The sequence below is a fragment of the Theobroma cacao genome, chromosome 1 (assembly GCF_053813885.1).
Source record: "Theobroma cacao isolate CCN51 chromosome 1, ASM5381388v1, whole genome shotgun sequence".
NCBI lineage: Eukaryota > Viridiplantae > Streptophyta > Magnoliopsida > Malvales > Malvaceae > Theobroma > Theobroma cacao.
In genome coordinates, this window is record NC_142639.1 from 37,308,273 (window position 1) to 37,322,287 (window position 14,015).

Sequence of the window (14,015 nt, forward strand, 5' to 3'; positions counted from 1 at the left end):
CTCATGCTTCAAAGCAAAACAAAATATTTAGTCCGCCGCTTATATTATTACTAGACCCCATATTGCCATGTTTCCTACGGAAAAAAAAACCTATAGGTTCAATTGGGCGGCTAGGGATCTCCTCCGATTGAAAAAGTAGAAAAATTTATTATATTAATGGTTGGCTACTGGAAAAAAAAAAAAAAGGAAAAAATGGGAAAGCAAACCAGTCCACTTGTTTGTTGTCCGTCTGTTATTTTGTTTACCAAAATGCTTGGTTAGGTTTACTTGGAAAGGTCCCCTTAATAAACACCAGAATTTGTGTGTTCGCACGTAAAATAGCAGTAAAATATCTTGCCGAATAATTTTTAGTTTTTTTTTTTATCTTAGGTTTAACAGTTTGACAGACCTTCCACCTTAGGTAATCGGTCTCATCATTTTGTTAATTAGCACTTTTCTGGCTTTGCCCTTTTCAAAGAAATTGAATTTAAGACAATTTATTCTAATGTCTATATCATCGGTACATTTAAACTACCTGTAATAATTACTTGTAACTGTATTACTTAAAATTAAAGTAGAGTTATTGAAACTTCAGTTAAAAATGTTTAAATATAACTCATTCGAGTGCAATATGTTGAGCAGAGAATTGCAATCTTATTGTGGTTGAGTAAGTTGATTATGCATCTGTTGACATTAATTAGTTATACTGTTTCATCATTTATTATAAGGAAAAAGCCATAATTGGGAAATGAAAAACGTGTGAATACAAGTAAAATTAAAATTCCTAAAGATGTAGGAATTCAAATAGAATCTTAAAAGAACAGGACAGAAACATAGGTTTAGACGTGAGCAGTGGGTTGTCCGCCACTGACATCAATCAAAAGAGAGCTGGCATGGGAAGTCAACTTGCAAGAGGGTTTGCTTGATCTTCAACTCTGCGGCAGTACTACTCATATACTAATCCAACACGAGGTTTGCTAGGCAATCTGTTATGATCATTGAATGCTGATCTGCTGCAACTTATTAAAACCGTTTAGCACACATAAATGAACATGACGTTCGTTATACAACTACTTTGAAATTTATGAAGGCAACCTAAAATAAATACTATTTGATCCAATGAGAATCAATTTTGAAGCAATGTTAATGAATATTACTATCCAGTCCAAGTCATTTTGGACAGAGTAATTACAGGTGATGTCAGCACTGGTTATTTAACTAGGCAGACGGCCTACGTTTAATGAGATTTCAAATCAGTAAATCCTCATTAGTATGAAATAAGGAATTCAATTATCTTTGCGTGCAAAGGTAATGCTCTTTGTCCCGTGAAGATCCCAGCCACAAAGCAGAGCAGTAGGTAGATCTTTTCTCGAGACAGTTTTGTCCAAAATGTGATCTTGCATCATCGTCTTGTAACAACCGTTGCAAACACCAGTATAACAACACTCTTTAGCAAACTAACTTTGACAACTTGCCCTTAACGACCGACCTCGTTTTCCAACCTCTATGCAAAACCTTGCTTGCATTTGTTCCTAAACGTAATCTGTCATGTTTGTGTACAACATGAAAACAACAGATTAAACAAACCCCTTAAGCCAAGATATTTGCCAACTTTGCTAATTGGCTTGATTCTGTTTTCATCTACTGGTTGAACGACACAACAACGAAACTAAGTAATTATGTGTATCATAATTTTCTAAACAGAAACCAGATCGTGTTAGTAACTTAGTTTTTATTTTTTCTCCTTTGTCTATGATTGTGGGGGAGGAGGGAGGGGGTTGGTTGATGAAATCTCAACGTCTGATATTAAGAAAGAAGGAATCCCTCACCAATAAGGCAATAACGTGAAATTTAGCTCAATGTGATCCTAGAGAGTCAGAAAGCAAGGAGAAACACAGAGAGAGAGAGAGAGAGTCAAAGGGGGTGGTGGTACAGACGATAATGGTAATTAAGGGGGGGCAATGATAATAATGAGTGCAAAGCTGTACCAAAAAAATTGCACCTAAAATTGAATCACAGAAAGCGTGGACCCCTTTAACAAGCTAAAAAAAACTTTAGGGCATGATTGTTTAAAACGGCATAAGGGTTACAGCAAGGCGGGGGATAGATAAGGATATGACAGAAGACATTAGGTTCTACTTTTGGAGGTGCCCTACCCTTTTGGGAATTCTTATCCATTTAGAAGATACCAGAGGTTCACATCAGGCCAATGCATATCTATGCAGGCTTTGAAAGAGAGAGTGAGAGCTAGCAAAAAAATGAATCAATTACCATCCCTGCTCAGTGGCTCTAGTCCCCTATAAGACAAAACGTATTGAATGAAATAGTTACACACATGCTTCTCCATTTGTGGATAAGTTGTTGCAAGTTGTAATGCTCCCCAAGTGTGCCATCGAAATGAGCCCAAAAGGGTTCTCTTTTAGATTCAGAACTCCTGTAATGACTTTGAGTTTTAGATTAGTGGATGCTGGTATCTTAACAATATAACATGCATTTTTTTTTTGGATATCCTGTAGAAGAGTGAATCATTTCTCTGTACTTCACTGCATAACAAACTAGTCTCTTTCAATTCACGATATGATTCTTTCTCTGTTCCTTCTTCTGACGATTTTTTTGCTTTTCCTAGGCAGTATGGCGGTGTGAACTCCACAGTTAAGTTGTCGGGCAAGTCCCCCAAATTAACCCTTTTAATTTGATCGTGGAAAATCATCCTAAAATCATTTTGCATCTAGGATTATAAAATGCACGAATATCCCTAAAGTCATACTGAAAAGATTCATAGACAAATGACATTTTTTCAAGTATCAAACTTGCAACAATATCCATGTGGCACAAGTTTACTAAAGACCATAAAAGAAAATAGAAACAAAGCACGGATGAAGCTTTTGTACGTGCCCGATCCTTTGTATAATAGTAAAGGGTAGGGATCTCACTACCAATAATAGTTAAGAGAAATATAACCAATGAAATGCTTTTTGTAATATAATATTAAATTTATAATTTTTACGTACAATATTATTTTTTTTATAGATCATTGTTCAAGTTTTTAGATTCCACAATTATTATTATGCCAGTACAAATTAATATGATCAATATTTATACCAATATTAATGTTCTTCCTCCCTTTCTTCTTTGATATATATTGGATCACTCGAATCCTTATTTCTTTTACATTGATCCCCGAAAAAGGCCCAAATAACAACATGGACTTAATGTAATTGGGCTGCCTTTGACCTTTCTGCCTTTAGAGATTGTATTTCTAATGGGCCAATGGCCTTCCTTGAAATTTAAGAGGAGTTGAGATTCTTACCATGAATATCGTTTTTTTTTTTAAATTTGATAGACCGATAGTGGTAATCTCAGCACTAAGTTTGAATTCTTAAATAGTAATCTCGTTCTTATATCTATTAGGAATTTAAATAGAATGAACTGATAGTGGGTTCAGTGTTTCTTCCAGTTTCAGAACCAAAAGATTTGACCCAGAGTTTTAATTTCCTTTTACATCGGTTTAGGAATTATCTTTCTTTTTGTTTTTGAAACATAGGTGTTATCTAGTGATGTTTTAGATATAATTGAACTTTCAAATCTTATTTTGACTTACCTGGATTAAAGTTGTTTAGTTTTAAACTAAAAAATGATTAAATCAAAATTAAAATTTAAAAATTGAAAGTACTAGTAAATTAGCAGAGCGATTGTTGGTACCAAATTTTCAATATTTTATTTACAATATAGTCGTGAAGCTTGTGTACCTGAAAATTTCAGTTTATCATTAATATTAAATTATTAATGAATAAACTACGTTGATTAATATTCTACTGGTTTTAATTTGTATTATAACAATTTTCAGTTAGAAATTTAATGAATATTATCTGAATAACTTCATCTAATTAAGTTTTACCCTTAAAATTAACAAATGTTTTATATTTGAATAGAATTTGGGTAATAATATATCTTATATGTCGTGCATACCTGTTTGGAACTCGTTTATTTATGGTATAAAAAAATTATTATTTATTGTTGGGTTCGATTAGGTAGATTCAAACCTCTCTCTATTTAAAACATTTCCAAATCTTCCCTAACAAAATCACACTGAAAATTCAATTTAAGAATGGAAAATAGATTCTGATGACTGCATTATCTATTTTCAAGTTTGGTTTTGGAATTCTTATCTTGTATCCCTTCAAATACACTTCTAGGATTTGGAAGGGAATATTACGAGTATAATTTTCATAACGAATAAATACAGCGTCAGGTCAGGGAGTAATTAAAGATGTCAGAGCGTTCATTACGATTTAAAACTGGTTTAACACTGTAGTACTATAAACTGCATATTTTAATGGAAAACACCCCATTTTACTATCTGGTACTAGTATTAAATAGACAATCCAAAAAGCAAAACAATAGGGGCCAAAAGTCCAGGCTCGATAGCGTAATAAACTTTTGCTATGTCATGGTTGCTGCAAAGTTGACATCCCAATCTTAGCTAAGGCCTTTTCAATGGCATTAAAAAGGGGAAGCAATGGATGAACCAAGTCAATTTGCTTGCGGAAGTTTTACAGTTTCTGCGACTCTAGTCAATTTTCATGGTATAAATAATATAGAAAACCTCTTATTAACCATCCGAAGCTGGTTTTATAGGAACTCTATAGAAAATGTGTAATAAAACTAAAGTCTGCCAAAATATTATTTAAATGCAGTCGGACTTGTTCCCTTCGTTGAATATTGGCCAATCGAAACCTAGGTACCAATTCAGAAATTTGTCTTGATTGTGGGAAGGGAGGGGGAAGCCTCAAAACTAGCCGATTACACAAAGGTTTTTCTATCTCGCTGTAATAATAAACATAGTTGCATAATGAAGAGGAATACCCTAACTAGTTAACATTCAGCTCTTCAGAGAATTACCATTTGCAGTTATACATGGCAGCACTAGGAAAAGGAAAAACCATAACCTTGACAATTAGAGAACCTATGTTCAAGCTTTAAAACAACCAATGTGGTACCTTTCTCTCAACCTTCTTCTCCTTTATGGTATCCAAGCTTGGTTTCCATCCCTTGCCTGAGTATTGCCTGTTCAAATACTCCGGCCTACCTTCCAAACTTTCCAGTAAATCAAACTCCGTTAAGCATCTAACCTCCTCAGGTTTCTCGCAGACGTTTTCCCTCTTCTGCAACGGGAACCTTTGTCCTACTATCTCTCCAATATTTGCAGGGCAAATTTTGGCAAACAAAGGAAGAAACTTCGAGGATGATAAAATCGATTTCGATCTCAACACGGAATTCGCACTCAAAAGTACTCGACGAGCTTCCTCGGATGACAAGGTGGTTGGCTTCCCTCGCTTCACGGGTAGCATTACGTAAACCTTGTTCATGTCAAGTTTCGAATCAGCTGGCAATGGAATCGGCCTCTTCTCGTTAACTGCCGAGTGGAACTCCACAACAACCTGTTGCGGATGCTCGAGCATCAGCTCTGCCGCTGTCAAGGGCCAGTTAAACTGCTGCACGGAGCCGTCCCAGAGAATGACTTTCCCGGCGGTATCAGACGTCGGGCGGCACGTGACAGTACTAATGTAGTTACCCATGAAATGACCCAAAAAAAAATAGAAGAAACGCGATTTTCACTGTATAAAAGATAAATGTATAGAGATAACAGAAAGGAAAGTTAATTAAAACTCAAGGAAGGGTATGGATTTCTGATTCATGTGAATTCGGTTAAGAAAGCATTTTATGCAAAAATGTCTAGGCTTTCTAGCTGTAGGAGGTGTTTGTTAAACCGCTCCATCTTGTGAAGGATTTTATGGTGGACTTGGTAATATCAAAAAAAATTGGGGTCGTTGGTTTTTAGGAGGGCTTGGCCCTGCTTCTTTCCCTTGTATATATACAAGATTAATCCAACGGTGATGAATGCCCTGGACATATGGGGTCCGTTCCTGGCGTAGGTCTTCTGTACCTGGCGTGAATCGAAAGTCAAAGAATGGTTCAACCGTAACTACATTAACTAATTTAATGCTTTAAATTATGCGTTAAGTGACGGAGAGGAGTTAAACTTAGACCTGGACCGACCGTCTGTCCAACTCTTAACACTTTTTCCCGTGGGTTAACCCTTGGATTTTAATTCTCACGGGTATCACTATCTTCACTTTGTATTTCCTTTTTGTCTTCGGTTTTGGAAAGTGACAAATCGTGGCAGGCACGGGTGCATGGAGACTACTCTTTTATCAGTATAATTCATGTCGCTGTACCCGGATTTGCAAGGAAAAAAATGATGGGGAAATCATAGTGCCTGTGTCTTAAATCTTAATTATATAGGCAATGATTTATTTGTTTAAATTAATATTGAGGGGGCTTAACGTGAGGTTGACAATTGGGTTTGGTCTCTTGATTCCTTTGTCGGATAACCAAATAGTGGATGATGATTTCTTAGTGCAAATACAAAGATGTCAATCGCAATAAGGTATGCGGGAGGGAAAGCAACAGCTTAACTTCGTAAACGTTATGGCATGTACCAAATTGCGATAGAAAAATGTTATACGACCGAAGATTAAAAGCTAAGAAATTATGTGACTTTGTGTTGGGGCATAGTCTTTTTACGTATTGTTTTACTAGATCTCTGTTAGTCCATGACGTATTCTCCAAACATCTCTTTCGAATGAGAAGTAAACAGAGACTTATTCCATTGACATGGAAGCACTGTGGAACTCGATACCGAGCATTTTTAGAATTTCATTGGTCCTGTCGCCTTCGCTTCCTCTATCTCCCAATAAAAATTAACTCCATCATAAGAATGTGTTCTGCACTGGTGGTAGTTTTGAATAAATAATTCATTACCTATGAGTTTTGTATGCGTTCTTTAACTATTGGAACTTGGAAGGCAACAAATTTGAGTTAGGTACTTACGCTAAATCCGGATGAGCCGTTCGTCGATGAACACTGTCCGGATCAGGTGGAGTCAAGATAGGATAGAAATACTAATTGTGGGCCTGGATGGACTTTGAACATCCGGGCCTAAATCTAATTAATTGTGAGGCTTTAGGAATGGCCGGATGGGCTCGTCATTGCAACAGAAGATGAACTCGGTGAAGGCGAAGTTGAAGCGGATGCCAGAGCTTCCTCCGATCTCTAGAGCTTTGACTGCTGCTTGCAGGGCATTGATGAAACGATATCAGCAAAGTAACTTAGGCACATGTTAAGGTAAGTAAACCAGGCGCAAATTGTTTATCGAAATTGAATTCGCCACTAGGATTTCTTGCATCTTCGGTGATATCTCTTAAATATTTATGTATGCATGTATTCTGACGCCGGTCGATTCTTTCTACGTATTTAATACTAACATTACTTTGATTATCTGAACCAAAATCAAAACGAGAGTAAAATATTTAATAGCATGGTGGCTGCCTCCTTCGGAGGATCAGTTCGGAGCAAGAAAGAAAGCAAAGAATTGAACAACGGTTCTAGTCTTCTAGATTCACTTTACTGGGGGAAACTGTTTGAGCGGTCGTTACTCTAATTTGAGGTCGCTTCTCATGTTTATAACAAGGAAAAATACACTAATTGATCTCTAATTTTATGAAAAAATGAAAGAATTGATGTTACATTTCTAGTTTTTTTTTACCACAGATCATATGTTCAAGTGTACTAGCCTTCCTACTTCTAGTTGTAGATCTCCCAATGTGAATTTGGGAAATCTCCACCCTGATGGAAGCCAATCCCAAGAAAAAGAAAGAGAAAGACTTCTCCTCAGAGCACTTCAGAAATTGGTTCCAATACAGGAGTCCACGGCCTGTGATTCCCCAATCGGTAGCCGGGAATCCCCTTCATACACTTCGCTCCCAAAACCTTAACTTCACTCTCGTCCTCCTCTCTCAACCCCTCCGTCACAGTTGGCGAAACCTTAGCACCACTTTTTCTCCTTCTCTTTCCATTACAAACCGCTTCTATAATTGCCATATCCGCATCCGTAACTTTGCAATGAACTCTCCCTATAGGAACCAAAACGTAAAATTTACCAGCCAGAAGTTCATCGTCGGCTCGCATAGCAGCCACACGGCGAGTTTGTTTGAGCTCTTCCACGGGAGAGATGATGTGACCAGGTTCCTCGAGCATGAGCTCCGCTGCCTTTGCTGGGAGCTTGACTTTCCTCAAGTTCCCTTGAGAATCAATTACCTTTGCCATTTTCTTATGGCCTGAATCCTGAATGAAGCAGCCAGAGGTGCAGTTTCCCATGTGGAAGTTGAAGTAGGAAGTTCTTAGTTCGCTTTAATACTTGAGTTCAAGCGGCAAACTGTGAAGAAAGCACTGTGTGTAAAGAAGATATTTGCTAGTAATTGCTCTGGATCTCTTCAAAAAGAGAAGTAATTGCTCTGGATGTTAGGGCTTGAAAGTGGGAAGTGGAGGCTGCGGGGTTATAAAGAGGGGAATGGATCAAGAGTCCAAGAATCAAAGGTAAAATTAGGGAAAAAAAAGACACGTAAAAAGGGGAGACCAAAGGCAGAGAGAGAGTTGACAGAATCACAGAATGGACCAGTGATGGGCGTGTGTTAGAAGTTGGGCGTTAAGTGGGGGAAACGCGGATATTAGTCCCTCAGACGCTGGGTTTACTGTGCCTGTGCCTGTGCTAGTGCTATGGGAGTTTAGGTGGGGTCTTTTGCTTTGAAAGTACGTTTGTTCTTTGGTATTGGAAGGTGGGCTCAGGAGGTCCAGGCTAGTGGCCACTGGACTTTTGGTGTTTAAGGTAATTGAAGTCTGACTTGGCATCCCACAGTGTTTGAATGAGCTAACTTTACAGCAAAATTTCATCATTTTCTGGTCGCCCTCCCTTGTTTAAGAAAAAAAAAACGTTAGAAAGCTTCACATTAAAATAGTGCATGTGCATCACATAAACAGATACCGACCAACTTGAAGGTTGCATATGTTAGCATATATATGCAAAGCATGTGGTTCTGCCGTCGGACACGAAACAACGTAGTAACCACAGCAAGTTGGAAAACATATTTTTTCCTTCTGTTTTTTTTTTTTTTTCCACTTAGCAAACCGGGTTCAAAGATTATGTTTGGCAATAAGAACAAGCATGTAACGAAACCCATTTTACTTGCAATTTACTAGATAATATATTGAAACTCAGCTCAACATCGAGTTGACTTAAAATATTTTAATATTCAATTCGGGGTGATTTACAAATATAATCAAGGATTATTACCTTTTTAATTTTATTTTTAACTATATGAAAATATAATAGAAATCAAATTATTATCATAAGTAGTCTTATAATCAAGGTTAACCGGGTCAAGTTCAATTACCGTTTTGATGGATTTCGTAGTTGAAAATTAAAACTTGATTGAATTCTGAGTAAAACCTTCATGCCGGCATCACCCCTATGCCTACATGACAGCTATGACACAACGCTACAAACTGCTATTCAAAATGCGTTTTTCAACTTTCCTTCCATGTTCTTTCTTTTTTCTTTTCTTATAATAATTTTTTCTTACTTTATTTTATTAAATTTTTTTTATTTTTCGTTCATAGAACAAATAAATATATAATTGATTATATAAATAATAAATAGCTACAATATTGTAAATTAATAAATATATAATTATAAAGGCATACATAATTATAATTAAATAAATAACCATGAAATATATAATCAATTTGATTAATAAACAGATAAATATATAAAATATAAATAATTGATTAAACAAATATGATCGCTAATCTGTAATAATTATAATTATTTGACATAAAAATACTTCTTATTAATTTGCTCTAATTTTATTATCTTTCTGAATGTGAAATATTTTTTAAAAAATTACATAACATACTAATTTATATCTAAAGTCTTGAAAATCAATTTTTCTTCTCACCTCACTGCCATCATGATTTTTTGCCGAACACCTAATTTATCATTGATTTCATTTTCACCGTCGCAATTCCAATTTCATCATACTGCTATCATCACTGTTTTCACTCATACTGTAATGCCACCACTATTTTCAATCTCACCATTAGGCCAAATCAAACCCTTTCTGAAGTTTCGTATAACTGGCACGAGAGATATAGAATTTTAATTGATTCTTCATTTTCAGGTTTTCTACCGTTGATACGAACGAAGGAACAACCCGGGAGTCTTTATCCCCTATGCCCATCTGTATGATCACATACACGGAGAGGGAGAGAGGATAATATGCAAAATACTTTCTGCGACAAAACCAAATCATATAGAAGTTAATTGACAAAACTACAATACCAGAGACTTGCTGCCACAAGTAGATTTTACAGGGTAGAGACGCTAGTACCTCCTTCCACACAGATCCAAAACCAAATACATCCAATTTTAAACCCACTCGGGGGCTAGTTCAAACAGTTTGATGAATACCATTTTTTTTTTCCTGAAGTTGGGCATGATGAGATGGCATTGGGGTTTGGGAGTCTCTTAACATTTTCCTAACGCATCATCATTCTGACCATTACCCTACTTGATATACTGAGACATCCACTTGAAGCCATCACCATACCCCATTTTGCGAACAATGCTGCACATAAATACCTCTAGCGGACGGACATTTGAGTCTGCTAGATTTACCTTCCCCTTGCCAGTTGTAAAGTTTGTGAGCCCAAGGTGGTATCGTAACTCATCCTCTGAGGCAGCATAGGGTATATCAATCTTGTTCCCTAGAATAAGAAATGGGACATTGGCAAGGGCCTCATCAGAAAGGAGTGCATCCAGTTCCTTCTTTGATTCTGCAAACCTCTCTTTATCATAGGCATCCACCAGGTAAACCACAGCATCCACCTGGAACCCAGAAAATACACATTCAAAGTATTTATTCAAGACCAAGAAACAATAACTTATAACACGTAACAATAAGAACAAACAGTTTCTCTCTTCTTTTCTTTCTTCTCCTTTTCTCTTTTTGAGTGCAAATAGCAAATTCAACTTCAGCTGTTTAGCACATCAACAAGAGGCCAAAAGAGCATTGACTTGTAGCCTTCGTTACTCGGACTTGGGGGTGAGAGTTGGACATGAGTACGTGTCCAACACAACTGCATTCAAATTACTCAATTTTTCCATATATTTGGAGAGTAGAACTTCCATACACATGTCTGTCAGATATACTCGTCTACCTCAGCCACACAAACTGATAAAATTTACTAAACTATTTTACTGGTTGACTAATTAACAGTACATGGAAAAGCAGAAAACCAATCCAATGTAAAAGAAAGACAACATCATTGCATCCCCTGCATTGCTTGAAAGCATTGATCGGTGCTGATGGCAAACTATATACAAACACTTCTTGATACAACCTTAACATTCCAGCTGGCAATTCTCGACCACCTTGTTCAGCACCCCAAGGTAAGGCTGGTTTTATTGCAAAAATAAAAGATTGCAAGGGAAAGAAAAACCACATCATATCCCACGTGGGGTCTATTTTTTAATGTTTATTGCATTATTTGCTTTTGAAAAATCTTCATAAAAATCAACCAACAGCAAGCCAAAAGGTCACAGAAAATCTATAGCTGCACAATTAAAATAACTGCTAAATGAAAACAGATAATTCTTGGCCATCTTCCCAAAGTGCGACATTAAGAATTGAAGTCTTCAGCAAAAGACAAAAAGCAACTATTCACCAGCAGACAGGATAACAAGAGTTCAAGATTTTGTTTACCGTATAAGACCCATGTTTCAACCAAGGCAACTAGATGAAACTGTCAACCCACTAAACATTTCATAAGATAACCATCATGACCAACCCACTGAAAATTCTTGACCACGAAATAATTTGAAGCACAAAAAAATCAATGACACATACAATCACACAGAAATTTCTGACATCAAAACATGCATATGAAAACCCAAAAGTAAAATATTAACCAAAGAAGAGTCGACCTATGGCTTGAGAACATACCAGAAAGAGTTTAGGTGACGTAAAGCAAGATGATAATAATAAAACCAGAAAGAAAATTGCATACTAGTAATGACGGATTGCCAAAATAAAATCCATATATGATTCATTGCAGCTTATCTGATGTCAAGGAACAAACTCTTTAAGTCACATATCCATTGTCAAAATATAGCAAAACCTACCAATTAAAAAATGAATTGAAAAGGGAAAAGAAGAGTCAATCAACTTTAAAAACAACATAATGCAGAACTCCAGCCAATTGAGATTTTAAGGCAACGCAATAAAAATTACAACAAAGCAAATTTTATTGAATGCTGAATCACTAAAACCAATAAACAAACATGACGGGAATGACAAACTATACCAGCAATACATACATATGCTTGACAAGAGAGGTAATGAACGAGACAATATTAAAAAAATAGGAAACCAAAACCAAGGAACTGGTAGTGCAAAAAAGTGCACCACTTTCAGCTTTTCGTTACCTTAGCATAGTAATCCTTCCAGACTCTGCGAGCAATCTGATGACCACCCAAGTCAAATGCTTTGAACTTAATTTTCCCAATACTAAGCTCTTCAGAAGTAGGATATTGGGTTGGCTGATGTTGGACCAATCTCTGGAAACAATTCACTATAATCAATAACGCTAATTACCTCTCTTTCAAAATTTCCAATAAAAATTAAAGAATAATTCATTAAAAGGCTTTAATCTCTTCCATTTAAAAAAAAAAAAAAAAACCCAAAATTCTCAAGTAGCTAACCAAACATACCAACCTAAAAAAATAGACCAAAAAAAAAAACAATCGATGTTTATTTAGAGATCCAAAATTATGTCTTCAATTTGGGTTTTTAACGGATAAAAACAGATTTCAATATTTGGAGCGAAATGGCAAAATAATTATACAGGACAACTGAAAAAAAAGGGAGGGAAAACGAACCTCGTCTTTCAACATGTGAAGCAAGGTGGTTTTACCGGCATTATCGAGGCCGAGAAACAAGATCTTAGCCTCTTTCTGCCAGAGACCGAGGGAGGCGAGAACGCCGTAGAACCAATCGAGAAGAAACATCGTTTTAGCCTTCGGCTGATATTTCGGGTATTCCGAAAATCAAAACGGATCGAACTGGAAATTGTGACGATCTGAGGAGTGGAGGAGGGTAAGATCGTCGTAATCAAGGCCTCCGCTTCATATCATGAAAGAAAGGATCAACTTTGACCCCAAAATGAAGAAAGCGAGAGGGGAGGAGAGCGCTGGGGTAAATATTGGGTTAAAAAGACGAACAGCGGCTCAATGGATTTCACAATTATGGGGCAAAATTGAAATTTCCATAATCCAGATCTCGGTTTGTCTGTGGGCTCCCCTGCTTGTTGTGTGCGGTGACGTCGTTTCCCTCAGTTTGAACCATAAAAATTCTTAAGATTCTGGACTCTAATGCCACTACAAACTCGTACACACGGCTTTTTTCTGTTTCTTCGTCGGCCCAATATTGTTCTTTTGGAAATTTGTTTTTTCTTTTGTAACGTGTTATTTTGTGTGAAAAATAATTCGTTTATAAAATTTAATAAAATGAAAGTATATATATGATTCTAAAATTTAATTGTACGTTTGAGTAATAGCAAAATATATAATGTAGAATCTTATACGTACTCTCTCATATACTGTCTTTTGTCACATCTTAGTTTTCAGAATATAAGGTGCTCAACCAGTGGAATAGACGCATCAATGGATATGCTCAAGCCAAGCTTAAATAAAATATCTAGTTTCTACTTATTTTTAAGAGTTTAGCCTGATTAACCTAAAAAGCATGCTTAACTCTGGCTTTTTAATTGATTCGAAGTTTTGTGTTCATGTTGAAGCTTACTTTGTTTAACCGAATTATAGATAAAATTAATATTGATGTTGAAATCAAATGATCTATGGAGTCCAATTAACCTTGTGTCGAGGAGATAGTCAAACTTGCCGTTAAATTTTGAACTCAATCTCCTTATATACAACACATGGCATTTATTAAAATTCTTACGTTAATTTTATTAATTAAATATTAACAACAGTTTGATCTTTTAAGTACACTCATTTATCTGTCAATCAATAGGGAGGTATCACAAGGTAAAATTACAAAGGTGTTTAAAAAACAAAC

General features: G+C 36.2%; 3 protein-coding genes across 3 annotated transcripts; all 3 read right to left on the minus strand.

The window, feature by feature from the left end:
- Nucleotides 1-4,829: 4,829 nt before the first annotated feature.
- LOC18613678 (multidrug resistance protein ABC transporter family protein) lies at nucleotides 4,830-5,806 on the minus strand. The gene has a single exon (XM_007051019.3). The coding sequence runs from the start codon at nucleotides 5,556-5,558 to the stop codon at nucleotides 4,959-4,961; it is 600 nt and encodes a 199-aa protein (XP_007051081.3). The 5' UTR covers nucleotides 5,559-5,806; the 3' UTR covers nucleotides 4,830-4,958.
- A 1,592-nt stretch (nucleotides 5,807-7,398) lies between these two features.
- Nucleotides 7,399-8,488, minus strand: LOC18613679 (uncharacterized). The gene has a single exon (XM_018114049.2). It carries the CDS (start codon nucleotides 8,197-8,199, stop codon nucleotides 7,714-7,716), a length of 486 nt encoding a protein of 161 aa, XP_017969538.1. The 5' UTR covers nucleotides 8,200-8,488; the 3' UTR covers nucleotides 7,399-7,713.
- Nucleotides 8,489-10,167: 1,679 nt separating this feature from the next.
- LOC18613680 (small COPII coat GTPase SAR1A) lies at nucleotides 10,168-13,140 on the minus strand. Its single transcript, XM_007051022.3, has 3 exons — nucleotides 12,818-13,140; nucleotides 12,365-12,496; nucleotides 10,168-10,765 (listed from the first exon to the last, which is right to left on the minus strand). The coding sequence occupies exons 1-3, from the start codon at nucleotides 12,944-12,946 to the stop codon at nucleotides 10,445-10,447; spliced, it is 582 nt and encodes a 193-aa protein (XP_007051084.1). The 5' UTR covers nucleotides 12,947-13,140; the 3' UTR covers nucleotides 10,168-10,444.
- Nucleotides 13,141-14,015: the final 875 nt, after the last annotated feature.

Coding starts and splice junctions, on each gene's coding strand:
- LOC18613678 (XM_007051019.3), bottom strand. CDS start 5,558: ATGGGTAACTACATTAGTACTGTCACGTGCCGCCCGACGTCTGATACC.
- LOC18613679 (XM_018114049.2), bottom strand. CDS start 8,199: ATGGGAAACTGCACCTCTGGCTGCTTCATTCAGGATTCAGGCCATAAG.
- LOC18613680 (XM_007051022.3), bottom strand. CDS start 12,946: ATGTTTCTTCTCGATTGGTTCTACGGCGTTCTCGCCTCCCTCGGTCTC. Junction 12,497..12,817: donor TTCACATGTTGAAAGACGAG/GTTCGTTTTCCC, acceptor AATTGTTTCCAG/AGATTGGTCCAACATCAGCC. Junction 10,766..12,364: donor GGAAGGATTACTATGCTAAG/GTAACGAAAAGC, acceptor TCTGGGTTCCAG/GTGGATGCTGTGGTTTACCT.